This window comes from Pongo abelii, chromosome 8 (assembly GCF_028885655.2).
Source record: "Pongo abelii isolate AG06213 chromosome 8, NHGRI_mPonAbe1-v2.0_pri, whole genome shotgun sequence".
Classification (NCBI taxonomy): domain Eukaryota; kingdom Metazoa; phylum Chordata; class Mammalia; order Primates; family Hominidae; genus Pongo; species Pongo abelii.
In genome coordinates this window covers 49,304,497-49,331,607 of record NC_071993.2, presented here as the reverse complement: position 1 = coordinate 49,331,607, position 27,111 = coordinate 49,304,497, and the positions used below count along the sequence as shown (strand labels likewise).

General features: G+C 53.8%; 1 protein-coding gene across 4 annotated transcripts; it reads left to right on the top strand.

Moving 5' to 3' along the window:
- The first annotated feature begins 6,302 nt into the window (after nucleotides 1-6,302).
- On the top strand, nucleotides 6,303-18,063 carry RASGEF1A (RasGEF domain family member 1A). Of its 4 annotated transcripts, XM_054523256.2 has the most exons (12): nucleotides 6,303-6,515; nucleotides 9,012-9,134; nucleotides 10,630-10,767; nucleotides 11,691-11,912; nucleotides 12,327-12,401; nucleotides 12,834-12,926; nucleotides 13,406-13,508; nucleotides 13,587-13,666; nucleotides 14,406-14,597; nucleotides 15,501-15,624; nucleotides 16,049-16,121; nucleotides 16,329-18,063. In XM_054523256.2, the coding sequence occupies exons 1-12, from the start codon at nucleotides 6,318-6,320 to the stop codon at nucleotides 16,351-16,353; spliced, it is 1,446 nt and encodes a 481-aa protein (XP_054379231.1). In that variant the 5' UTR covers nucleotides 6,303-6,317; the 3' UTR covers nucleotides 16,354-18,063. The 4 variants fall into 4 exon arrangements, 1 of the variants encoding a protein (XP_054379231.1); XR_010141498.1 differs by lacking the exons at nucleotides 6,303-6,515; nucleotides 9,012-9,134 and having other exon boundaries at nucleotides 10,016-10,767; nucleotides 16,329-16,486; nucleotides 16,697-18,063; XR_010141499.1 differs by lacking the exons at nucleotides 6,303-6,515; nucleotides 9,012-9,134 and having other exon boundaries at nucleotides 10,016-10,767; nucleotides 16,329-17,083; nucleotides 17,534-18,063.
- The last annotated feature ends 9,048 nt before the right edge of the window (nucleotides 18,064-27,111 follow it).

Here is a 27,111-nt window from a genome sequence, read left to right as displayed (position 1 = left end):
ACACAGACGGAGGAACTGCCCCAGGCCGACCACCGATGGGAGGCCTGGCCCACATGTGGATGCAGGCTCCTGGCTTCTCCCCTCCTGGCACTTTGGCGCCATCAGCATGTGGCTGTTCTAGAGTCAGTGGGGGTTGAGAAACCAGATGACAGCCCCTCCTCTAGCCTACTCACTCTATGGGGCGGGGTGCAAGGTCTCAGAGCCCATCTTAAACCTGAGATCAGAGCTTATGGAAATATTGTCTGTGCTCGCTTTATTGGGAAGCACAGTCCCGGGCAGCAGGAGGCTGGGAGCGGTGGAGAGATGCCGGGATGTGTTCCAAAAACAGTTGGTGTCCCAGGCATCTCTGGGGAGGCTCTGTGAAACTTCTGTGTCTCAAAACAGTGCCTCTGGGGTGAGGATTCCTACAGGGTGTTAACCTGCTCCAGCCCCAACCTCTCCCAGGGCTGGTGGTGTGGTGTGTGCCCATGGCCCTAAGGGCCTAGGTCAGAGGCCACAGGTCAGAAGCAGTGGCACCCAGCACTGGGCCACTGGGCACCACTGAGGCAAGGCCTAGATGTGGGTGGCACAGAACCACGTACCTGGTTCCGCTCCAGGCACACAACCACACTAGCTTCCATCTCTCCCTTCAACCTCACTGCAACCCTGCAGGGAGGTGGGACAAGACATTCCACACCCAGTGTCCAGCCGAGGAAGGAGGCTCAGGGCCACCCAGAGGCTTCCCGTGGGTGTGGGGACAGAGCCTGTTCTCTGGCGTGCAGTCCCAGGCCCAGGATCTGCAACTGCAGGAAAGGACTCAGGTGTGTGGGGGTGCGGACAAGGGCATGACAGACTGGGGGTGCAGCTGTGGGGGGCCTCTCAGGATGGTATCACCTGTGGCAGACCAAGGAGGGACAGCAGCAGGACCCCACGAGTCACTTCATCCTCTGGGGGACAGCAGCATATGTGCCAGGTAGGGCACCTTGGGCCAAGCCTGAAAAGGCTGGGACAGCCACAATGAGGCAGAGTAGTGGAGGCCTGGGGAGAGCCCCGTGCGTCGTTGTCTGCCGCCTCCCCTCTGTCCTGCTGCAGCGCATCCTGGCAGGCAGGTGGCAAGGGGCCTCTAGGTTCAGCCTCTCCCAGGCAGCCTCCACTCCGGGCCTCCTACAGTGCTGCCGAGGCTGTGCAGGTCAGGGGTGTGACCCTCAAGGCCCAGCCAGGAAGACTTAGGCTCAGATACAGCGAGGACCCCCTTCTCGAATGGTGCCCCCAGAGAGCCAAGTAAAGCCAGGTATGGAAACCTGCTCTCTCACGAGATGGAAGAGGGCACCCCTCTCACCAGCAGGCTGGGCCCCTGGGACTGCCCTTGTGTCCACCGGCCCTGCGTGGGAGGTGAGAAGGGAGTGAAGCGCGTCCTCCAGGAGATAGCGAGTCACTCTTTTCCGCCTCGCTGTAAGCACGTTTCTTCTGCGTTGATTAGCTCTATAATTAGGAGGCGCTTTCCTTCCTGTCTGAACAGAGGAGGGGCTGCAAGGAGCCAGAGGGGCTGCTGGATGCAAGCCTGTCCCTCACTCCCTGCAAGGAGCTACTGCTCCAAGGAGTCAGAGGGGCTACTGGGTGCAAGCCTGTCCCCAGCTCCCTGCAAGGGGCTGCTGCTCTTCCAGGCCAGCCCCAGCTGGACCTGGGGTGGAAGTGAGGGTTCCCACAGACACTGGTCTGGCACACTGGCTGGCCCCAGCCCTGTCTGTGCCTACATCCCGGGTGGGAGGAGGGTGCTTCCTGAGCCCTTCACAGGGTCTGCTGCCTCGAGATGGGTCTGGTGCAGCCAGGAGCAGCTGAGGCAGGAGAGAGGCTCCCCGTGCTTCCTGGAAGTCTGTGGAAGATGCCAGTGCCTCTCCTGCCCCTGAGACCAGTTAAATCAGAGTTGTTGGGGCAGGGGTCAGGCACGGTGTCTTTGAAAAATCCCCACGTGGTGCTGGTGTGCACGTACTACAGCTGAGGGCCTGCCCTGGTTTGTTTATTGATTGACTGAGGCAGGGTCTGGCTCCGTTGCCCAGGCTGGAGTGCAGTGGCGTGATCATGGCTCACTGCAGCCTCAACCTCCTGGGCTCAAGTGATCCTCCTGCCTCAGCCCCCCAAGTAGCTGGAACCACAGGCATGTGCCACCACACCTGGCTAATTTTTTTTGAATGTTAGTAGAGACAGGGGTCTCTATGTTACCCAGGCTTGTCTCCAACTCCTGAGTTCAAGCAATTCATCCACCTCGGCCTCCCAAAGTGCTGGGATTACAGGCATGAGCCTCCGTACCCGGCCCCTGCCCTGAGTTAGCTGGTGCAGCTTACCTGGAGGCTGAGGCTCTCACACAGGTGGGCTTCCCGGGCCTTCCATTCACCTGCACATGATTCACCTGGTGTCTTGCTCAGCAGCAGATGTGACCTAGCAGGCCTGGCCTGGAACTTGAGATCTGCACTTTGACAATCGACAGGTCATGCTGTAGCTGCAGGTCCAGCGGCCACACTTGGAACTGAGAGGCTGTAGCGGAAGGGTCTAGAACTCCAGTGTGCAGCTGAGCTACCGGAAAGGGGAGCACTAGGCCCACTCCCACCAGTCTCCGGCTCAGGAGAAGGTATTGTTCCTGCTCTGGGGACCACACCTGGCCTTAGAGCATCCATGCAGGGTCTGGCTCTCTGGGGTCAGGGTGGCCTGCTCAGTCCAGGCCAGCCCCAGCTGGACTTGGGGTGGAGGTGATGATTCCCACAAATGCTGGTTGAGCAAGCTGGCCCGCCACAGCCCTATCTCTGCCTAGCCCTGGGGGGGCTTCCTGAGCTCTCCACAGTGCCCAGACACAAAGGGCCAGTGTGTCTAGAATAAGCGGTGCCTTCTGTGTGGTCTGTAGGGGTGCTGAGCAATCATGCTGGTGGGAATCAGCTCCTGGGGGTGAGGAGGCACCTGGTGCCCAGCACCTTACACAGGGTCTCCTCTGATCTTCCCTGCAACCCTCTGAAGTAGTGCTCCCTGTGCCCATTTTACAGACAAAGAAATTAAGGCTCCAAGGGTTTGAGGATCTTGACATAGCCAAGATAGGTGGTGGAGCCAGGCTCGGACTTGGGCTCCCTGCCTGCCCCTGCTGCTTGCTTGGTGTGAATCCTGGCACTGCTGCCCTCTGGCTGTGACCTGGGGCAGTTACTCAGCCCTTGTCTGCGTAAGGGAATAACGGGTTCTCTGGGAGCATAGGGGGTGACTGGGAGGAGTAACTGGGATTCTTCAACTCTAGCCTTGTGGTTTTCAGTGTTCAGCACCCTGGCCATTGCTGTATCATGATTGCTATTGCTGTGACTGGAGCCAAGAGCCCAGTGTGCAATTCTTCCCTGGGAAGGGGCCGCCTGGTGGTGGACACAGCTGTTTGGATACACAGGTTTGCAGCTGCACGTCGAAGTGCCTGCCCCTGCTGTTGGGGCAAGGAGGAAGCAGGTGCAAGAACAAGCGACCTCAGGGCTGGGTGGGGGTGGCCAGCAGGGGACCCCGCAGGGGAAGTGCTGTCATCATCACCATTTCACAACTGGGAAGGTGGAGGGCTGGCCAGATGCACCCAGGAACAAGGAGTGGGCCTGCTGCAGGGCCAGGATTCCTGCCCAGGAAAAGCCATGTAGGGAACCTGCCTCTCCACTTGGCACTGAGCCCTGGAGACCCTCCTCGAAGTGCTCCGTGGCTGGGCAGGGTGGGCCCTGCTAGGTTTGAGCTTTCGGGGGTAGGGGCTCATGGGGCATCCCCCAGACCTTCAGGGTCTTGATTTGTTGGATGCAGGAGACCTAGCCCTGGGCCGTGTCCCCAGGTGGGTCTCCTGATAGGCAGTACAGAAGGAACCCAGAACACCCCACCTCTCAGGTCAGTGCGGCTCCACACGGCCCCCCTCAGGCTCTGCTGACTCCCCGAAGGGATTCTGAGCATGTGCAGAACCTCTGCTTGCCTGGGACACCCCTGCATGCTCCTCCAGGCCCCCACCCTCGAAGGCATGGCCTTCCCAGCCCCTCTCTGGCTGCTGACCAGTGGGCTGGGTCCCCAGGATGGCTCCTCAGCTCCTAGGCAGGCCTCCTGGCACTGAGGCAGGTCTCTCTGCAGGCTGGACATGGAGTGTCCTTGCCCTGTGGGGGATCGGCTGGGGCTGAGTTTGTGGGGTGTCAGAGTGCATCCCCCACATACTACCTCCTGACCAGAGCAGCCTGCAGTGGGAAAGGCCAGTGGCTTGGCAAATGCCCTCTCTGATGACCCCAAGAGCTTGGGGTGAGGAGGCCCAACTGACCAAGGTTACCATCTGCTGGTCGCCTTTTGAACCCAGAACTGTGTGATCTTGGGGAAGTTGTCCCGCAGTGCATTGGCCTCAGGTAAGATGCCTGAGACAGTGCTGAGCAGCTGTGGGCAACAAGGGGTCTGTGAGCCCGCCTTCGTGACTTCATTGCACAAATGGTCACTGAGTGCCACCCTGGGCCAGCAATAGGATACACAGGTGAATGATACAGCCACTTGTGGCTTTGTGGGTCAACAGTCTAGGTTAAACCCAGGGAGGCTTCCTGGAGGTGGTGACACCTAGGCTAGACTTGGAACTCCTGGGGTTTCCTTAGTTGAGTTCCTTCCCACTGGGCCTCAGTTTCACCATCTGAAAAATGAAGGATTGGCTCACATCAGTGGTTCCTGGGCTGGAGTGGAGGGCGTGTTGGAGTACAGAAGCAGCCCACCCCCAAGTTTCTGACCAGCAGGTCTGGAGCTAGGCCTGAGAATGTGCATTCTAACTTGTGTGAGGCACTGCTGCTGGCCTGAGTTTGAGGGGAGCATTGTGTGAGTCTGAGCCATGACCTCCCTGCCCAGGAGTGGGGGCAGCACTGAGCCTGGGGGCCTGGACATTCCATCCAGCCTCATCGTGGGGCCTTTGGTTGCGTTCTTGCTCTCCTTGCCAAAGATTTTCTAAGAATTCCAAGGAAACCTTTAGGCGTTTGGTGGGAAAACCAGTGTTGTCTGGGCCAGATGCCCTTTTTTCCCTGGTGGGAGGGACAGGGACGTGCTGTGTGTGTGTGTGTGTTGGTGGGGGGGTGTGGGCAGGTGGTTCGCTCTCTGCTTGTAAGGCCCCTACAGGGCAGGGGCCCATGGTCCTGTCATGGCACTGAAGTAATCATGGCAACAATTTGCTCTGCGCAGTGGGGAAACTAAGGCCAAAATGGCAGGAGGGTCTCGCTCCTCCACCTGACCTCAGCCGCTGGCACCTGTGCTGCCTTCCCTTGAGGGCCAGGAGGTTGAGCCTGGCTCTGTGTGTAGGCAAGGCCACAGGCAGGCCACCCCTGGCTCTCAGGCTGGCAAATGCTGCATCGCCTAGTCCCCACTTGGCTCCTCCCAGGCATGGTTGGCTGTCTGGGGCACTGGGGAAATAGGCCCAGAGGGCTTCAGACTCCCCTAGGCTTCACAAGAACTCCCAGCTGCAGGGTATGGTGAGACCCTGAGCCCCATCACAGCTGGCCATGCTGTGGAGGACAGTCCCAGTGTGGGCACCGAGGCCTCCAGGAGGCCCAGCTGCTCAGATATCTGCATCTCAGGGGCACTCAGACTCACAGGCCCCAAAGCCAGTTCCAGATCTCTCTCCAGCCCTGCCTCATACTGGTCAGCCACTCGGCCCCAAGACCTTCACCATGTGGAGTGGCCCTGCTCACTACTTCTGCTACCACCTGCCTGACCAAACTCTCCTTGGGCTGTGGCAAGACCCACCATCCACACAGCAGCCACCATAAGTCAGACCACTGTGTTCAGAGCCCCAGGCTCCCACCTCAGAGAAGCAGCACATGCAGCCTGTGTGTCCGGCCCTGAGTCCTCAGACTGTCCTCCCAGCTCCCCGCTGCACACATCTCTGGGTCAGGACCTTGGCACTCACTGTCCCTCATGTCTAGGGTGTTCCTTTCTTATCCTGGGAGCTGCACGGCCAGCCCCATCAGTTGTTCACAGCCCTCTCACCCCAGGCGGCCCTGACTGCCCACCGCAAGCTCCCTGTCCCTTCTCGGACATTTTTCCCAGAGTTTCTCTTCTCTGCTGGCTCTGAGTGTCCAGGGCCCTGGAATGAGGCCTGGCCCGCAGGGAGCTGAAGACACAGTGATCAGATGTGCAGCGGCTGGGGGACCACTGAGGAGCCCGCCTGCCCCTGCCCTGGGATGGGGGTGCCCTCTGCCAGTGCCACTGCGCCCCTGCCACGCACCCCTGCACACATGCATGTAGGCTGCAGGCTGCCTGGGAGGAGGGTCTGTGGAGCTGTGGAGGCGCCTTTGATGCCTCATGTCCTTGCTCTTTTCTCCTAGGAAACTATGCCCCAGACGTCCGTTGTCTTCTCCAGCATCCTTGGGCCCAGCTGTAGCGGACAGGTGCAGCCTGGCATGGGGGAGCGTGGAGGCGGGGCCGGTGGCGGCTCCGGGGACCTCATCTTCCAAGATGGACGCCTCATCTCTGGGTCCCTGGAGGCCCTGATGGAGCACCTTGTTCCCACGGTGGACTATTACCCCGATGTGAGTACGTGGGGCCTTGTGGAGTGAGACTAATGGGGTGACCTGGGCTCCCGGAGATGTCGGGTGTGGGAGGGAGGCCCCCACAGAGTGGTAGAGCTGGACAGGGCTACAGGAGGGGCAGGGCAGTGGGGGGCCCAGGCCCACCTCTAGGGCCTTCTCTGCCTTCTGCTCTGCATACACCCCAGCTAGCAGGTGGCCTGGGGGAACCTGCTGTGACTTCCCTGCTGCTGCCCCAGGTAGGAGGAGATGATCCTGGGGACATGGGAAGGAGAAACACACAAGGGCCAGTCAGGGCCCTGAGTTCTGAGCAGGGCCTCCAAGGAGGAAGAGGAGTTTTAAAGGGCAAAGCCAGCACTTGGAGTCCTGGCGAGGGCACGCCCAGCCCAGGTCCTGGAGCCCAGGGCTGAGCTGGGAAGCTAGTTTGTACATAAACCCTGGTGGTCCAGAATGAAGAGGAGATGGCCCGGCCTGCCCTGCTCTGTCAGCAGAGCGCTGTTCAGGCTGACTCGGGGACTGTTCTTAGTCCTAATCCTAATCCTCCCTTTTCACCTCAAGGTGGCATGATACAGTCTTGGAACAGAGAAAGTGTTCCCTTGTCAAGTGTGGCTTCCCTCCCCCTGGAGGGTGATGTCTCTTAGCAGCAGTGGCACTGGGCCTGCCAGCTCCCTCTTGTGAGCTGAGCATCTACCCTCTGGGAGGGCCGGTCCTGCCCGCGTCATGCTATCCCCTCTCCCTCCCTGCCCTGCTTGTCAGCCTGGGAGTCAGACAGCTTGCAGGGAGGTGGGCGGAGGGATGCTGCCCTCTAGCATCCACTGAACGGGGCTGCAGTGAGCCTGGCTTCACCACCTGCCAGGCCTCCTCCGCCTTCCTGGGCTTTGGGTGAGGGGACCTTGCCTTTCTGTTGCCCACTCCTCCTCCTCCTCCTCCATCTGTCCTTCTGTCTGTCCCGTAAGCCCTGTCAGGGTTTGGCTGGGGCTGGAGATGGCAGTGCAGACAGGCTGGTGAGTGCCCACAGGGCAGAGCCAGGAGAGGGGCCCAAGGCCCTGAAGTAGTCCAGGGCAGGGCCGTCTGTGGGGCAGAGGCCTCATGCCACAGCTGGAGAAGCCGCCCCTCTCAGAGGCCTACCCCAGAGGAGCCACCTTGGCGGTCACCCAGTGTGGTCCCTGTGCCCTGGGATCTGACCAGCTTCCCACGAGAGTCCAGTTGGGCATTGGCTCCTCTGCCGAGCACCTCCCCCTCCCCCACGACCCCACCCTTCCCCATGTGCACGGGTAGCTGAACACACTCACACATGCACACAAACATGCACACATGGTCTCCATGCTCCTCCTTGGAGATGCACAGGCTCTCCCCTTGGGTGCCCTGCCCTTGGCCAAGAGCTCCATGGTGGGCCTTTTCTCCACGTCTTAGTTGTCTCCTTAGAAGGGGGACCCTGAGAGATGTGCTGGCTCTGACCCCCCAATTCCCCATGCTGCATAGCCTGGGGCAGGGCGTGGGAAGTTCGCAGGATGTTAGAGGAGTCCCTGATGCTCCAGGGAGGGCTGCGGTGGGCAGTGTCAGCCCAGGCCCCTGAGTCCTGCTCCAGGAGGCCTGTACTCCCAGCAAACACAACCTGGCTTGCTTCTGGCTGGGGCAAGAAAAACCGGGTTATTTGGGCTGGGAGTAGAGACAGAGGCTTCTGGGCAGCCCAGCCTGCAGCAGCCACGTGGGGCAGAGTACCTCTAGGGAGCCCCAGGCAGTCTCCTCAACCTGCAAGTCTACCCTGTCCACAAGCAGGAGCTAGAGTGAAGTTCCTACAGACATTGACCCTCATTAGACAAAAGGCCCAAGAACCCTGCCCAGGAGGATCTCGATGGTGGGCACGTGGATGTGGTATGGAGGGGCCCTGCTCTGGCAGTCAGGGTCTAGGCCCAGAGCTGGTCAGAGAGTGCAGGGGCCCCCACCAGCATTGCCCCTCAGGCCCCGCCCCTGCTGATGGGGCCCCCGCCCCTGCTGATGGGGCCCCCGGCCCTGCTGATGAGGCCCCGCCCCATGGATCAGCCCTGCTCCCGACAGGCCCGGCTCCTGTGCCGACCTCCCTGCATCCCCCACTCTCCCCACCGCTGACCTCCAGCCCGGCCCACGAGGATCTGAAGCAGCAGCTGGCTTGCATCTTGGCGCAGCGAGCACCATGGAGCCCTACCAACGTCCCAGGCTGGGGTTAGCCCTATGGTGGCGTGGGGCAGAGGGGGAGAATCCCAGCGGAGGAAGACTGCTAGGACCTGGGGGAGCTGCTGGGAGGCGGGGCTCGAGCCGTGCCTCATAGGTAGGCAGGGCCGGGGTAGCAGTAAGAGGAGGAAGGGCCTGCAAGGCGAAGGGAACCGGGCAGGTGAAGGCATGGCCTCCGGACCGGCAGTGCTGGGCCTGGGAGGCAGCCGGGCCAGGTGAAGCAGCGCGGTGAGCCCCCGGGGGCCTGCCTCACCCTCCCTCCGCCCTCTCTCCGTCTCCTGCCTTCAGAGGACGTACATCTTCACCTTTCTCCTGAGCTCCCGGGTCTTTATGCCCCCTCATGACCTGCTGGCCCGCGTGGGACAGATCTGCGTGGAGCAGAAGCAGCAGCTGGAGGCCGGGCCTGAAAAGGTGAGGCGGGGCCTGGCGGGGCACGGGCGGGGGCAGGGGGTGGGAGGCGAGGTCAAGGCTAGGGGCTGGAGGCATGGGGCGGGGTTCACGGTGGAGCCGGGGGGCGGGGTCAGGGCTAGAGTTGGGGCTTGGCCTGGCTGGGACTGAGGGATGGGGTCCAGGGTGGGGCCAGGCTGGGGCACGGGCGGGGGCAGGGGGTAGGAGTCGAGGTAAAGGCTAGGGGCTGGAGGCATGGGGCGGGGTTCACGGTGTAGCCGGGGGGCGGGGCCAGGGCTAGGGTTGGGGCGTGGCCTGGCTGGGGCAGGGTCGGGGTCGGGGCTAGGGTTGGGCGTGGCCTAGCTGGGGCTGCAGGGTGGGGTCCAGGGTGGGACCAGGGGGCGGGGTCATGGCTAGGGTTAGGGCGTGGCCTGGCTGGGGCGATGGGGTCTCGGGGCAGGGTCAGGGCTAGGGTTACGCATGGCCCGGCTGGGCTGGTGGGGCCTGGGGGCAGGGTCAGGGCTAGGGTTAGGCATGACCGGGCTGGGCTGGTGGGGCCTGGGGGCGGGGTCAGGGCTAGGGTTGGGGCGTGGCCTGGCTGGGGCTGTGGGGCAGGTCTGAGTTGGGGCGTGACGCCACACCAGGCTAGGGTGAGGTCTGGGGTGGAGCTGTGGGTTGGGTCCGGGTTAGGGGCGTGGTGGGAGGGGGTGGAGGGGGGGGCCTAGGCTGGCAACGTGGGCGGAATCCGGTGGTTTGGAGGCTGTGCGGCGTGGGCGAAGAAAGCTATAGGGCTGCGGGCTGGGTGGTGCGGGGGCCAGGGGCGGGGTCCAGCGGTCTGAGTGGGCTGGTGTGGGCTGGCGCGGAGTCTTGGCTGGCGCAGGAGGGGCTTGGCCTGTGGTGCGTTCTGGGGGATTGGAGGATGGGGGCGCGGCGCCTGAGCATCCGGCACAGTCCTCCCTCCCCGGGGGCAGAGGCCGCGCGGGCATCTTCTGAGAGGGTCGGAGTCGTTTCAGCCAAGAGGGCCAGTCCCCATGTCCTAGGCCCTGTGCTGGGTGGGGTCGTGCACGCCTGTGCACTAGGGCGCGGGGGCGCGTCGCCTCCCCTCGGGGTCACACCCCTTTCAGCTCTGTCGCCCTGCTTTCAACCGCAGGGGGCAGACGGGAGCTCTTCTCTAACTGGATGGCTTGGCTTGGGTTATTTTACTGTATTGTTTTTATGGGTAACTTCTAATTATAGCAAATGGAATTAGTTTTTTGTCACCTTAGAGATGGGGTAGGTTTTTTAAATATAAGTTTATTTAAGTGAAAAAGAAAGCCAACTTAAGGGGAAGGAAAAAGGAAACAAACAGGAGTTGTGTGGCGGTTCAGGTTTGGCCAAACCACAGGTGGCACGCAGTTGGGGGCTGTGCCCAGCACAGGGCCTGGGGTGTGGCTTGGGGATGTGGGAAGCTTGCACCATTTGCCATCTAGTCCCCTACTCTGCCCTGTGGGGCCTCACTCTGTATCCCCTGCTGCCCCAGGCCAAGCTGAAGTCCTTCTCAGCCAAGATCGTGCAGCTCCTGAAGGAGTGGACGGAGGCCTTCCCCTATGACTTCCAGGATGAGAAAGCCATGGCCGAGCTGAAAGCCATCACACACCGTGTCACCCAGTGTGACGAGGTGAGTGCTCCCTGGGCTCTGGCCAGGGTCCTTGGGTGTGTGCCAGGGTCTGCCCTCGGGAGGGTGGGGACTTTGGGGACAACTCTGTATGTGGTCCCCTTCCATGTTACTCCCCCAGGGGGGTTGCTGACTGGCCCCATGCAACCTCCCTTCCCCCAGATGACAGCTCAGCTGGCCAGCAGTGGGCCAGGGTCACCCATGATACTGCAAGCAGGGACCTTGCAGCCTGGTTGTGGGCCTGGCGATCATTGTCTCGACCCTCTCCTGGCCCTTGCTGTCCTTGTCCCTGGAGTGGGAGCCTATTGAGAGTTTGTAAGGCTCTGCCTGTCTTGGATTAGTGAGAGGAGGTGGGGGTAAGGCTTTAAAATCGGCCTCCCATTTTTCAAACGTCTTCACCCTTGCCTTTGGTGGAGAGAGAACTGGAGATGCTTGGGCCAACTGGGCCTCCACAGTGGAAGCATTCCATGTGCTCAGCAGCTGCTGTTCACCCAGAGTACTCCAGGAGGAGCCAGGGACCCCAGGCTGCTCCCAACTAGGGGGCAGAGACTCCTGGCTTTGGCAGAAGCCTTTCCCATGCCTTGAACTGTTGTTCTATGGGCTGCTTCTGCTACAGGAAGCAGCTCAGTGGGCCGCCTCTGAAAAAGCCATGCTTTTCAGACCCAGAAGCTCAGTCTTGAGCCTGTCTCTGCCCTTAGCCTTGTCCTGCAGCAGGACAGCCCACTGAGACCCCTCCTCGGCAGTCCTCAGAGGAGCCCACACTGTGCCCCACTTTGTCCTTGAAGGCCTGAAGGCTGCGGTTTAGATAGGGGCTGTGGGCTCACGTTGGTCAGGCACATCCCTGGAGGTGAGACGGATCCTACCCACAGTGGTGGTGGCCTTGCTGCCAGCCCATGCTGGCACCCTTATTGCCCTCGACCCCACAGGAGAATGGCACAGTGAAGAAGGCCATTGCCCAGATGACGCAGAGCCTGTTGCTGTCCCTGGCTGCCCGGAGCCAGCTCCAGGAACTGCGAGAGAAGCTCCGGCCACCGGCTATAGACAAGGGGCCCATCCTCAAGACCAAGCCACCGGCCGCCCAGAAGGACATCCTGGGCGTGTGCTGCGACCCCCTGGTGCTGGCCCAGCAGCTGACTCACATTGAGCTGGTCAGTGCTGCCTCATGCCCTGACTAGGGGGTGGGGGCCGTGGGACCACAGTGCCTCTTTCAGCACAGCACTTCAGGCCCCTGCTAGTCACACTGAGCCATCAGGGAAGCCCGCTTGCCAGCCCCGACTGCTGCACTTCATGCCAGATGTGTGTCCGTCTGAGTGGCGGGCACCTCTGTGCCTGGCAGTCACGTCCTCAGGAACACAGCAGTGCTGTGTCAGTGGGAGGAGCTGGAGCAGTGTCGCCCTGCAGTGGGGACTGCAGTGGCCCTAGGATGGAGGACTGGCCTGGGAGGAGGTGAAGGTCCTATGCCCTGGGCAGCTCCTCCTCTCCCTGTCCGCATGCCTATGCAGTGCTGTCCCTTCTCCTCCAGGGGAGGCTTGTCACTTTCCCTTTGCTATCTTCCACCCCAGGACAGGGTCAGCAGCATTTACCCTGAGGACTTGATGCAGATCGTCAGCCACATGGACTCCTTGGACAACCACAGGGTAAGTGGGCCGAGGCCCGCGGCACCCCTGCCAGCCCTGTCTGCCCGGCACTTGCGCTCCATGCAGGGTGGGTGTGGGCCTCACTCAGCACGCCCCGAGCGTCTCTGGAGTGCTGGGCCATGAGCCCCGAGGGATGTGGCACTGGCCCTCCTAGCACCTGCTCCAAGAGGCAGCACCTGCTTCAAGAGGCAGCACCTGCTCCAAGATAGCTGTGCTGGTCATGGATGATGAATGCTGGGAGAGGTCACAGACTTGGGCCGGGGAGCCAGCCTGGCCTGCCAGCCCTGCACTGGGCAGCAAGGAGCAGGCAGGCATGATCGAGGCTGCTGTGGTGCAGGCTGAGCCATGGCTGGGGACCAGGGCCAGCTGTGGGGACTGAGTTGTCCAGCCATGGTCCTCCAGGCCCCCTATGACCTGCTGTGTCCTTTCCAGTGCCGAGGGGACCTGACCAAGACCTACAGCCTGGAGGCCTACGACAACTGGTTCAACTGCCTGAGCATGCTGGTGGCCACTGAGGTGTGCCGGGTAAGTGCCCACAGCAGACATGGTGGGGTGGCTGCCATGCCCACACCCAGTGAGACCCTGATCCTGCCCCAGAAGTTAGATGATGGAACTTTAAGAGTGAATGCACGAAGTCCCTGTTGCATTGTCGGGGCCTTGGTGGTCCCGCAACCCCGACATACAGCGATTCCTTCAATAACAAGACACCCCATCCGTGGAGTGCTCCCTCTGCGCCCAGCAACATTTTTCTCGCCTGTGTGAGGCTTTGCCAGCCCTCACAGCTCTATGGGGCAGATGGTGCCTTCCCTTTGATGACTGAAGAGCCTGAGCATGGGCCATGCACATGTCTGGGCCTCCCAGACGCAGCCATGGATCTGGACCAGCCCGCTGTGGCCAGAAGCTAAGTCCCGAGGTCCTCCCTGCCCCTCTGTTCCTCTGCCCGGCGGCCCCAGCTCCTGCTGTCCCCCGGCAGCACCGTGCTGAGGTCACCTGCCACCTTCCAGGTGGTGAAGAAGAAACACCGGACCCGCATGTTGGAGTTCTTCATTGATGTGGCCCGGGAGTGCTTCAACATCGGGAACTTCAACTCCATGATGGCCATCATCTGTGAGTGACTGGGCACCCAGGGCGGGGCTGCTGCGTGGCCCACCCTCCGGCCCTGACCCTACCTGCTGTCCTCTGCAGCTGGCATGAACCTCAGTCCTGTGGCAAGGCTGAAGAAAACTTGGTCCAAGGTCAAGACAGCCAAGTTTGATGTCTTGGAGGTAGGCACCTGAGCCCCTGTCACAGCTGCGAGCCGCACCCACTTCGTCCAGCAATGGCCTGAAGGGGGCCCTGACAGTGGGGGTGGGGGGCTGCCCTCATCTCCCTGGGGTAGCACCTACAGTGCTGGCTGAGCTGGCCTGGCATGTTCGTCCTCCAGCAGTGGGGACTTAAGTTGTCCTCGGTTACTTCAGGCAGACCTGGCATCGCCTAAGGCGAATTCCAGAGTGGAATGCAGTTAAGCAAGAGTTTGACAAGAGTGGGGTTGTGTTGGAAGACACCGCCTTTTCCTTGGTCAGTGTCTCCAGGTCCTGGCTGGTCTAGATGGCCCAGAGGCTGTCAGACAGGGTCACCTGCAGCCTTCCTCAGATGTGTGTGATCACAGAGTCCATTTTTGCAAAGCATGTGTCTTGTGGAGCTGGTCAGGTCTGGGAGGTGTTGATCTAAGTAGAGGAGCAAAGGGAAGTCTTGAAGGAAGGAGGGCGAGGGTCAGGCCTGGCAGGCAGGGCAGTGACACTTCTTTATGGCTTTCCAGAGGATGCCAGGACCTGAACTCAGAAGCCCTGGCCCCAGGGCTCAGCCAGGCACCCTTGGGCTTCCCCTCCCCCGTGCTAACTCCCAGGCTGCCCAGGGGCCAGGTGCCTTCTCTGTCTGCTGCCTCCAGCTCTGCAGAGGGGCGTCTGGAGCAGGTTGGAGGGGCATGGGGTTGTGATGCTCACCAGGTCCTCCCTGTGCCCACAGCATCACATGGACCCGTCCAGCAACTTCTGCAACTACCGCACAGCCTTGCAGGGGGCCACACAGAGGTCCCAGATGGCCAACAGCAGCCGTGAGAAGATTGTCATCCCTGTGTTCAACCTCTTTGTTAAGGACATCTACTTCCTGCACAAAATCCATACCAACCACCTGCCCAACGGGCACATTAACTTCAAGGTGAGCTCATCCCAGCACAGGGCAGGCCAGGCGGAAACTGTCTGAGCTACTGGGGCCGCCAGGCAATAGCCCTGGGTCGGGATCTGTGGGTTTCCTGAGCCCTGCCTGAGGTTCACAAGGGCCTTCAAGACTGAAAGCCTCATGGTGGGTCAGGGGTGCTGTTTGACTGCAAGGCGTGAGGTGCGCCTGCCTGTACTTTTGGGTGGATGGCCTAGTTGCAGAGCTTGGAGTCACAGGGAATTGTATTTATCCAGGACCGTGGTTCCAGCCTGGCCCCACCAGGGAGAGAGCCCTGTCCACCCCTGTGGGATTGGAGGTCAGGAGGGGTTTAGGTAGGAAGGGACTTGAGCAGGGAGGAGGCGGCAGAGAATTCCAGATGGAAGTGAAGAGCCTGCCTCGTGGGCCTGAGGGCACCTGGTGAGGATGGGAGGGTGGGACATAGGTGGCAGGGCAGGTGTAGGTGGCTGTGGGCTGCCGGATGCCTACCTCACACAGGTGAGGGGTGGGCAGGAGCTGGGATCCTTCCAAAGGTCCCAGAGAAGAGACATCATGACATGTTCTGGTTGGCGCCGCTGGGCTGGGTTTGGATGGGGTGCCTGCCTCAGGCTGGAGTCATCAGTGGGGCCTTCTTCGGGTCCCTGCACAGAGAGGCAGAGACCCTGCTGCCGGCCTGATGGCCCAGGTGGAGGGCCAGACAGAGTGGCCTTGGGGAACACCTGCTGGCTCTGAGGCTGCATGGTGTGTCACCATGGCCACAGGGTCAGCGTGCAGGGCCACTGTCCCATCTCGCTGGGACCAGTGACGTGAGCAGGAGACTGAGGCCAAAACCTGCGTCCCCTGCCCTGACCGAGGGTTCGGTGCTTAAGGTGACAGATGAACATCAGTTGGTTTTGCTCCCTTCAGAAATTTTGGGAGATCTCCAGACAGATCCATGAGTTCATGACATGGACACAGGTAGAGTGTCCCTTCGAGAAGGACAAGAAGATTCAGAGTTACCTGCTCACAGCGCCCATCTACAGCGAGGAAGGTGAGGGCTGCCTCCCAATGCAGCATGCCTCCCTCCCCACCTGACTCCTTGTCCAGGCCGGGTGCCCTTTGGGGTTGCCCTGGGAGATGGCCTGCTGGCTGCTCCATGCCACACAGGGCTGGCTCTGCTCGCAGGGGCGAGTGTGCATGAGGGTGGGTCATGGGATGGATGGAAGAGGACAAGAGACTCAGTTTCCAGCAGCCACTGGAGAGGGTCACATGGGGTTAGGGCAGGTGCTGCAACACGAGGAACCTTCCTAGAGTCCCCAACAGGCAGCCTGAGAGCCCCGCACAGCAGAGAACTGTGTTCAGCCCAGCCAGAGGTCACTGTCCCCTTGTGCTGGGCTGCACTCCTGAAGGGACAGCTGGGTTCAGGCAGACACTGCATGGGGACATGGGCTCTGAGGGACTTTCCCATCTCTCAGCTCTCTTCGTCGCCTCCTTTGAAAGTGAGGGTCCCGAGAACCACATGGAAAAAGACAGCTGGAAGACCCTCAGGTAGGAGGGCATCAGGAACACGGGAGTCTGTGGGGAAGAGGGAGGACTCAGGGTGGGCACGAGGGTCACCCTCCTGGAAAGGGAGCCTGGGCACTGCCGCGTCCCTGATGCAGGGTGCCGGGCATGTTTGGTGGGAGGCTGAGGATGGCTTGGACCCAAGCCGCCCTGCTTGGGCCTGAGCACTGCCTATCCCCTGTCCCCCTCTAGGACCACCCTTCTGAACAGAGCCTGAGGCGGATGCAGCCCGCGACGCCAGAGGAAGCACGTGCACTAACTGGGTTTAAATTTTGACTGATGTGGGTTGAGATGAGGAGGCCTCACTGGTTGGGGTCCATTTTGTATATAACTTTTATGAGAAAAAAATGGTAATTATTTCACGCATCAACCTTTGGCACTTACAAAGTTTTTTTTGTTTATTTTAAATAACAGGGCAGGGCCCTGCTTTGGGGAGGGGGAGGGGAGAGTATCATTGGAGATGGTATCCATGATAACATCTTATTCTAATGAAATGTAGATTTTTATTTTCTACTTTTGATTATTAACATCTTATGAAAAAAATATTTTAAAAAACCCAGCCAAAACCAACGTGAGCCCTGCCTGCTCGGACGCCTTTCCAGCCAGTGTCTCTGACGTCGGGGTTAGTGCCTTAGAGGGTACTGGGGTCTGGTCTTCCTGCTCTGTGGTTCGGGCTGCGGTGAGTCCCACTCCACCTGGGCGCCTGCCCTCAGGAGCCTGGGCTGCGAGGCTCCACAGGAGGGCTGGTGGCTGGGAGGTCGCGTCCGCACACTTCTGGAAGTGAGCCTTTGAGTACGGGCTGTCCAAAGTTTACATTTTCATTTTCCTTTCAGGGATTTGTGGGGTCAGGGAGGGGCAGGCGGCACCTGGAAGCATATTTTCTGTGACAATGTGTCCAGCAAATCATTCTTCAACTACATTTTAGAAAGGAGGAAATCTAAAATAAGGTAAGGGAGGGAAGCATGGAGTTGTCAGTTTTCTGGGCTGTGACTGAAAGACACACTGAGCTGTGATGAAGAAAAATACACGGCCGACTCCAGGGTGGTGACATTTAGAGCTAGTCTTGAAACCTACCTACTGAGGGGAGGGCAGCCAACAGCCCTCTTCCCACCTGGGTAGGCAGCGCCCTAATTGGAATTGGAAACAGAAAATTCGCCAGGCCATACTGCTGGAGCCCATTCAAATAAAACTGCCCAATACTGAGAGGTGTTTTCTACACCCAGCTAGAGGAGCACACTCCATTTTCCCATGTCTGACTTCCTGGTGTGAGCCCTGGGCCCTGCTGACCATGGCGCAGGACAGCTGTCCTTCAGAAAGCGCGTGGTCCATCCACGTGGACCGTCTCCCTCACAGGAACTCCGCATCCTTGTCCCTCTCTGCATTCCCGGTTTCCGCAGGAGCCTTGATCAATGGGGAAGCCTGGGTGAGGATGGGCCAGGTCCCAATTCCCAAAGCTCCTGGAAGAAGAGCCTGAAGACATTGGGAGAGGCTGGGCCTGGGGAGGAGGCGGCCCTGGGCCCGCTGCCCATGCCTCTGGTCCTGGGTGGAGCAGGAATAGTTCCACTGTATTGTCACAGTGTGTTTGCACTTTCTGAGGTTCTAGCTAGTACAGATTGTATATTGATAGTACATACTGCTTTGTTTATGTCTTTGAGATGAGAAAGGCTTAAAACTTGAGAATATATATTTGGAATACAGCCTTAGAACGGTTTCTGTACACATCCACGTGCACTTCACGGGTGATCAGTTCTAGTACCTACTTGAAACAGTGTCTGTCTGCTACTTTATTTTCCCAATTTGATACATACCCTGATTTGATGTTTTGGTATTTGAGATGAACTCTGAGTATGAAGCTGTACCATAATGCAGGACGTCAGTTTTGGTGTGACTGGACATACTTGCTTCAATAAAAGAACACATCACTCCTCTCCCTTGCCTGCTGTGTGTGTACGGTGAGGGAGCAGCCCTGCTGCTGGCCGGAGACATGGGTCCCCTGGGGCAGGGAGGAGGGTGAGGCTGCCAGGCCTGCTGTGGCCTTCCCAGGAGGGACTGGGAAAGGGACTTTTGTCTCCAGCTGGCAACACTTTGTGTGACAAAGGGCTTTCCACTGAATAAGGTGAGACTCGAAAGCAGCTATAGGAGGCACGTTCAGTCCTGCTTTCCTCATTGTGAGCTCCAAAAAGATGTCACTGACTGCTGTATTGCATGGTCACATAAGTTCAGGATACCTAGTTAAGCCAGGCTGTATGGACTGTGTTTCTGCAGAGGAGTCAGATGGCCTCTCTGGGGCAGGGGAGGTTCGAGAGCCCCTGGACGCCATCCTGCAGGGCAGCCTGCAGAATGCAGGTCTGGAGGGGCCGCTTCTGGTGTCATGAGTTATACTCAAGCGCAACAGAGAAGAGGGGTTCACTGGGGGAGCACGAGAGCTCGGGAATTGAAGGAAAAGAACTAAGGCTCAAGAACAGGACATGGTACTCCCCTCTGCTCCTCCAACCTGCCCATTCCTGCGGTTCTCAGGGCTGGACAGGGTGGGAACTGCACCCCAGGGATAACTAACTCAGCTCATCTTTCACTATGCACTCAGTGTCATCATTCCCACGAGGTGAGCGCCACCCAACAGAAACCTTTCTGGGGTAAGGGAATGTCCTGTATCTGTGCTGTCCAGTACAGCAGCTGCCAGCCACATGTGGGTCCTGTCCACTGGGATGTGGCTAGTGTGACCCAGGGGCTGAATTTGGGATGTGAATTTGGACAGCGAGGGGCCCGTGTTGGACAGAAGCTGGGCCTTGGGGCCTTGCCACCCCATGCAGTGGGCAGTGCAGGACAGGTGCTCGGGTGTCTGTGGAGCAAATGGGGACATGGAGATGATGCTTGAGCTTTTAGTGAATGACATTTTTTAGGTCTTTAAATCCAATGGCATCCCTAATTTCTTGGTGAAGTTATTTTTGGAAGTGTTCATCTGCCTCAGCTGAACAAGGGGGAGTACATAATTTGCTCTGGCCTTGGATACAACCTTGAGCTGGGCAGGCCATCCTCTGCCATGGGCAGTTCCTCCAGGGCAGTGGCTTTCAAGTGTGGGTCCCTGAGAACCTGTTTGAATGTCCATTCTTAGGCCCCTCCACACACCTCCTGAATTGGCAATACGGTGGGGGCCTAGTCCAATCCCTGGGCCACACAGTACGTGTGAGAAGCACTCGGTGGGTGATCGTCTGTGTGCCTTGTGACCAGCACATCCCCGTGTGATGGCTGAATGTCACCCTTCACACACATTGCAGGAACAAATGGATGTCAGAGTGTCAGATGTAGCAGAATGATAAGCTAAGGATCTGTAGTAAGCCATGGAGACTTCTGTGACACACACTGCTTGTGACACACACTGACCACGCCCATACGAGAACATAGGCCCTGCTCCTCAGGGAGGCACAAGGCAGCAGGGAGGGAGCAAGGAGCTGGGGAAACTGGAGTGAGAGCTGGTTTCAGCCCCCAGCTGGAGAAGCTTGGACAAGCTGTTTACCTTATAGCCTCCATGTTTTTCATCTGATCACAGCTCCCTTGCAGGGCCGTGGTAGCAGACAGAGCAGGCACCTGGTTCATTGTCAGCACAGTTAGTGCTCGCTGTAGACTGGCCTTGGTGCTGAGGACGCCAAGCAGCACTTCTGCAAAAGGCCACAGCACTTTTTGGGAAAAGTGAAGCAAAGGACCCCTTCTCAAAGGAACACCTGGGGTCCTGGTCAATACGAAACATGTTAGCATTCACCACAGTCACTGTTCAATCCAACCAGCATAAAAATATAAATGGGAAAGAATTCCCACAAATTTGCATTCAAAACTTCAAGAGGCAAAACTTACAATCCATCTGCAGGCCAGTTTAGACCATGTTAACACAATTTCAATCTTTGTTCCCAACAAGAAAGTCAGGATACTGTGAGGAAGGTGAGGGGCTGCTGAACACCCCACAAGTATCTGCCCATATCTGCCCACAGCACCAGGATGCTCAGGTGCAGACGCTCAGGTGCGCTCAGCAGGGCCGAGTGGTTCAGCAACAGTGCAGGGAAGAGTGTAAGAAAGTAAACTGCAACACTTGTGCATTTCTGGCAGTGTGAGAGATGAAGTGCGTGCCCACTGAAAGCAACAGATAAAGTTGTACAAAATTTAAAAATCCAAGTGAAGGCAGGGAGCCAGAGAAGTCAGGGAAGCTCTGGAGCCTGCTTTGCCCTGAGGGTAAGGACCATGAGCTGCTGTTTTCAAGTCCACAGGGGTAGAGAAAAAAGTCCAGGGCCCACCTCAAGTTGAAGAATCAAATAGGAGACCCCAGCCCATAAAGCTGGCATCCCAAAGAGCCACTCCTCGGTGCAGCAGTGAGCTTGAAATAAGGCGCTCCACCCAAACCCCACCAAGGGAGCTAGGAAAAGCTCCCTGATTTGAATCTCAGCACTGAATGGAGGCAGGGAAATTTTACCTTGATAATTGATAATGATGAGTCAGTGAGCTTCACAAAATTTTGCAGCACAAATCAACACTGGTCCAACAAACTTCAAGCTAAGAATTCTTTGAATGGTCCTGAACTGGTACTGCCCCTAAACATCCAGTAGAAACAAACATTCTGACCTATATTCCAGTTTTTTAAAAAAATACCTCCTTAGGGCTGGGCACGGTGGCTCACGCCTGTAATCCCAGCACTTTGGGAGGCTGAGGTGGGCAGGTCATGAGGTCAGGAGATCGAGACCATCCTGGCTAACACGGTGAAACCCTGTCTCTACTAAAAATACAAAAAATTAGCCGGACGTGGTGGCGGGCGCCTGTAGTCCCAGCTACTCGGGAGGCTGAGGCAGGAGAATGGCGTGAACCCGGGAGGCGGAGCTTGCAGTGAGCGGAGATGGCGCCACTGCACTCCAGCCTGGGCGACAGAGCGAGACTCTGCCTCAAAAAAAAAAAAACCTCGTTAGCTGTGTCTAATTTTGTTTAACCCATCTGTTGGATTTAAAAGATTCAATTATTGTAGTTTTCATTTCTAGATACTCTATTTGGTTATCTTCCAAATCTGATCATAATTCTGAAGAAATTAACCGACTCTAATACAGAATAAAGCATTGGAAAATAAGAAACAGGTTGAGACATGGAGGACACAACGGTTTTAACATGTTATCAGAGTTAGAGAAGCAAAGAGAGAATGAGGCAGAAATCATTTTTGAAAATAAAACAGCTGAGAATTTTTCAGAGTAACAATCCAAGGAACCCAAAGAATCTCAAGCAGAACCAGAAAAAAAACAAACCCACACGCAGATGTATCATAGTGACACAGAACAGGAAAGAAGAGAGTGGCCTGCTTTCAATGGATGATGGCTGTTACGCTGATGATTCACAGCAGAAATAACTGAAGCCAAGAGACAGTGGAATAGTAACTTCAATGTGCTAAAAAGAAGAATGATGGCCAATTTAGAATTCTCTACTTTTTAAAACTATTTATTAAATGAGAGATAATAAAGATATTTACAGACAAACTAAATGGTGTTTGCTATCCCCAGACCTTCCCTAAAAGAAAAACTAAAGGATGGATCTTGACTCTTACTGTAACCCATATACAAAACGATTTCCAGATGGATCACAGACCTAAATATGAAAGGCAATGCAATGAAGTGTCAAAAAAAGAATTAAAAAAAATTCTGGAGTAGGAAAGGTTTCTTAAATTGGACACCAAAATCACTAGCCATAAAAGAAAATTGGTTTTTATTGAAATTAAGAACTTTTGTTTACTGACAGATAACATTAACATAGTGAAAGAGAGGCTGTTGCTAGAAGGTATGTGTAATATGTAAATCTGACAAAGTACTCAAATTCAGAATACAGAAGTAACACCCCACAAATCAACTAAAAAAAAAAATCAAACTGATTTTTTTTAAAAAAGGCAGAAAAACTTCAACAGGCATTTCACAAAAGAAGATATCTAAATGGCCAATAAGCATATGATAAGGTACTTGACATCATTCCCTGATTATAAACTAAGATGAAAATAAGAACTGTACACACCCATTAGAAATTATAATTAAAGAGTTTAAATTAAAAACACTGGAAATACTGTGTCAGGGAGGATGTAAAGCAACTGATCTCTCATACATGGCTGGTAAGGGTTATTTAAAAGGATTGAAAAAAATCTGCCTGCTCCTGGCAAAGCTGATTAAGAAAAAATAGAAGGCATAAGTATATCAGGAATGAGAAAAAAAGGATATCACTATAAATCTTATACATATCACACAGATAATAGGAGGATATTGATTTCATCTGAATTTTCAAATTTATCAGTATAAATTCCTAGAAAATTATGATTTACCCAAAATAACTCAATGAAAGCTTATTCTACAAAAAATAGAAAGTCTGAATAGTTCTATAATTATTAAATAAATTGAACAACTGATCAAAAATCTTCCTAGATAGAAAAGTTCATGCCCAAGTGGCTTTCAGGCAGTTCTTCCAGGCAGTTCCAAATATTCGAGGAAGAAATTAATTCTAATTTTACAAAACTTTTCTAGAAACAGAGTAAGAAGGAACACTTGTAACTTAGTTTATAAGCTAGTATAACCTCAACAGAAAAGCCTAATGAGGGCCAGGCATGGTGGCTCACACTTGTAATCTCTGCACTTTGGGAGGCCAAGGTGGGAAGATCACTTGAAACCAGGAGCTCGAGACCAGCCTGGACAACAAACCAAGACCCCGTCTCTACACACAAACAAACAAAAACAACAACAAAAAAAATGAGTCAGGTGCAGGGGCGCGTGCCTGTGGTCCCAGCTACTTGAGAGGCTGAGGTAGGGGGATCACTTAAGCCCAGGAGGCTGAGGCTGCAGTGAGCCATGATCGCCCCCACTGCACTCCAGCCTTGGAGACAGAGCAAGATCCTGTCAATTAAAACAACAAATAAATAAACAAAAATGCCCAACAAGGAAGAGAATGGGAAGTCATAGGCAATCTCATTCATGAACATAGATTAAAAACACCTGAAGTATATACATACCCACACCCCCGACATGAATACATATGAGATGTGTAAATGTGAATACTTAACGTGTGTATATGTAAGCAAACCAAATCAAACAATGTAAAATAAAAATAACACATCATGACTGACTGGCATTTGTCCCAAGAATGCAAAGCTACTTGAGAAAATCTATTAATTCATCAGTTTAATACTTTAAAAGAGGGGAAAAATTATATGAACATCTCAACAGATGTAGTAAAAGTATCTGATAAATGCTCTTAGGTAGGATAAAAACTCACTAAGTAATAACAGAAGGGAAGTTTCTAAAGTTGACAGGGTTATCTATGAAAACACCTCCAGCAAACATCACACTTACTGATGAAACCCTGAAAGCATTGCCCTTGAAATCAGAAACAGGGCAGGGAGCCCACTATTACCACTTCCATCATCATTGCACAACAAATCCTACCAAGCATAGGAGGACAAGAAAAAGAACTAAAGACCTAAAAATGGAAAGGAAACAAAACTCACTATTCATATGTATGATATGATGTAAAACATGAAAAATGCAAAAGAATTCTAATTACTGGAATTAACAGTTTTTGGCAAAGCTTCTGAACATAAAAATTAACATGCAAAATCAATGATTTCTAAACACCAGTAACACAATAAAAGATAAGGTACAATGGTATCAAAAATGCAGAATAACTAGGAAGAATCTGAAAAACAGCATGTGTAAGTCCACAGTGTGAAAAATTATAAAACGTAATTGAAAGATAATAAAGCCAAATAGAATAGATTGGGAGACTTCATATCATAAAGACTCCCCAAAGTGATCTTACAGATTCAATGATATTCTAATCAAATTCATACATTTTTATGAAACCTAATAAGCGTATTCTAAAATTTATATGAAAGTACAAAGCCTATGATAGCCATAACGATCTTTAAGAACAAGGTGAGTGGAAGACGTGTCCCAGATATTAACTAGCATAAAATTACAGTAACTTATACCATGCAATGCTAATGGTGCAGTGATAGAGTGGTAGCCTAACGGAACAGAAGAGAGCATACAATCAGACTCATGCACACAGGGACATCTGATGGATATAAGAATGGTTTTGCAGATCAGTAGGTAAAGTATGGATGTGGTGCTGGAAATAAGTGAAATGCAATCCTTACCTACATCATACACAAAAATCTCTTCCACTTAGGTTAAAGACCTGAGAAAAGTGAAATTACATGGGAGATATTGAGAATATACAACAGTATTTTTAAAGAAATCCTTCTCTATTATGAGGTCATAAATCAATAAAAAGTAGAAACCAATTCCTCACTAAAGAAAATACACATCACTTGAGAAGAAGATACACATCACTTGAGCCTAGGAGTTTGAGATCAGCCTGGGTAAATAGGGGGATCTCTGTTTCTATTAAAAAAAAAAAAAAAAAAGGCTAGCCAGGGCAGATGGTGCATGCCTGTGGTCTCAGCTACTCAGGAGGTGAGGCAGGAGGATCGCCTGAGCCCAGGAGGTTGAGGCTGCAGTAAGCCATGATAGTGCCACTGCATTCCAGCCTCTAGCCTCCTGGGCAACAGTGTGAGACCTTGTCTCAAAAAAAAAAAAAGAAGATATACAGATGGAAAATAAGCACATGAAGAGATGCTCCACATCATATGTCATTAGGTAAATGTAAAGTAAAACAACGAGATACCACTATGCACCTATAGAATGGCCAGAATTGAAACACTGACACCACCAAATGGTGGCAAGGATGTGGAGCAACAGGAACTCTCATTCACTGCTGGTGGGAATGCAAAATGGTACAGCCACATTGGAAGACAGTTTGGCAGGTTCCTACAAAGCTAATAAGCTAAACATACTCTTACCAGATGATCCAGCAACTGTGTTCCTTGTTATTTGTTCAAAGGCTGAAAACATGTCCACACAAAAACCTGCATGTAGATGTTTATTGCAGTTTTATTAATAATTGCCAACATTTGGAAGCAACCAAGATGCCCTTCAGTAGGTGAATGGGTAAACTGTGGTTACATCCAGACAATGAAATATTATTCATTACTAAAAAGAAATGAGCTCTCAAGCCATAAAAAGGCATGGAAGAAACTTAAATGCATACTACTAAGTCAAAGAAGGCAATCTGAAAAGGCTACATACTGTATGATTCCAACTATATGACATTCTGGAAAAAGCAAAACTATGGAGACAGTGAAAACATCAGTGGTTGCTAGAGGTTAGAGGGTAGGGAGAGATGAATAGTCAGCCTAGAGGATTTTTGGGGCAGTGAGACTGTTCTGTATCATACTGTAACACTGGATGTCATTATACATTTGTCTAAACCCATAGAATGTACAACAAGAATGAACCCTAACATAAACTATGGACTTTAGGTGATTATTTTGTGTCAATGTGGGTTCACTGGTTGTAACAAATGTACCACTGTGGTGACAGATGTAGATAACAGAAAAAAACTGTGCATGTGTGTGGGCAGGGGGATCTAAGGAAACTCCATGTACCTTCTGTTCAATTTTTCTGTGAACCTAAAATTGCTCTAAAAAATAAATTCCATTGAAAAAAGTAGAAATCATAAAGAAAAAAGATAGTCACAATAAAGTTAGTTTTTTATTTATCAAAAAGTACCACCAAAAATGGGAAAAGACAAACCACATTGGTCTTGATGGGAGAAGGTATCTGCAAACATTAAACCAACAAGAACTGGTATCCGGAATATGTGAAGAATCCCTATGAACTGGTAAAAATGAACAAAAAGACTGGAGATAACTATGGTTCATGCCTAAAGCCCACTAAATTGGCAAGAATTAATAAGCCCGACAAAATTAAGTACTGTCAAGGATGCAAAATGAACTCACCCAGTGGTGGAAGGTGGTCCACTTTGGAAAGTTAAACATGTGCACAACCGATGGCTCAGCATTTTTACTCCTGGAGAAATTCTGGCACACTTACAAGAGATGTTCACGACAACACGCATGTATCAGCAAAAGCAAACCACAAAAATCTACACACAACCCAAATAGTTACCAACAAGAGAATATAAAAACAACCTGGAAACAACTGAAGTATCTACTAACAGTAGAATAAGTATAGTAGTACATTCATACTGAAGGGGTTAAAATATGCCATTCCGGCATACTATTTAAATTAAAGACACATGAAAAACAGCAGGTGCAAAAAGGTGATTGACCTTTGTGCTGTTTCTTAAGAGCAGGAGATGGATTCCAGTGTGAAAGACACTCTATACTAGAAGAAAAGGCAACAAACATCTTTATCTTCAATGACGAGAAGTTTGAGACCAGGAGAATATGTACAGACCTTGTTAGAATAACTATTTTTTAAGCCTCCCACAAAATATAGTCACATTTTCACAGTTTACTAGTCTTTGTCCAATTCAGTATGTAAGTAACTGACTCTACTTCTTTTGGTTTTATTTATGAGGGCTCCTGCGCCACATAAAATTTGTATTACATAAATTTATATGCTTTTCTCTTGTTAATCTATCCTATGCCAATTTAATCTTCAAGCCCAGCTGGGACCCTGAGAAGATGGGAGGCAGTTTTTCCCCTCCCTACAGTACAATGAAATACTATTCAATAATAAAAATGAACTAATTTTGAGAATAATATGAGTGAACCTCAAAAACACTGAATGAAAGAGAATATATAATGAAATAATAATGTATATAAATTCAAAACCAGGCAAAACAGTCTATTGGGAGACATGTAACTGGGAAAACTAAGAAGAAAAACAAGTAAAAACGATCATAAAAATCAGAGCGTGACTGTTATGGAGAGGGTGAGCACAGGTGATCAAGAAGGGGCACAAGGGGCCTGTCCCCTGGTAATGCCCCATATTTTAACCTGAACAGCTGCGGCACTGGTGTTTTATTTTTAAAGTACACAATTACATGTTATACGTAATGTTCTGTCTTCATGATACTTTACAACAGAAATAAACTTACCACATTTTCA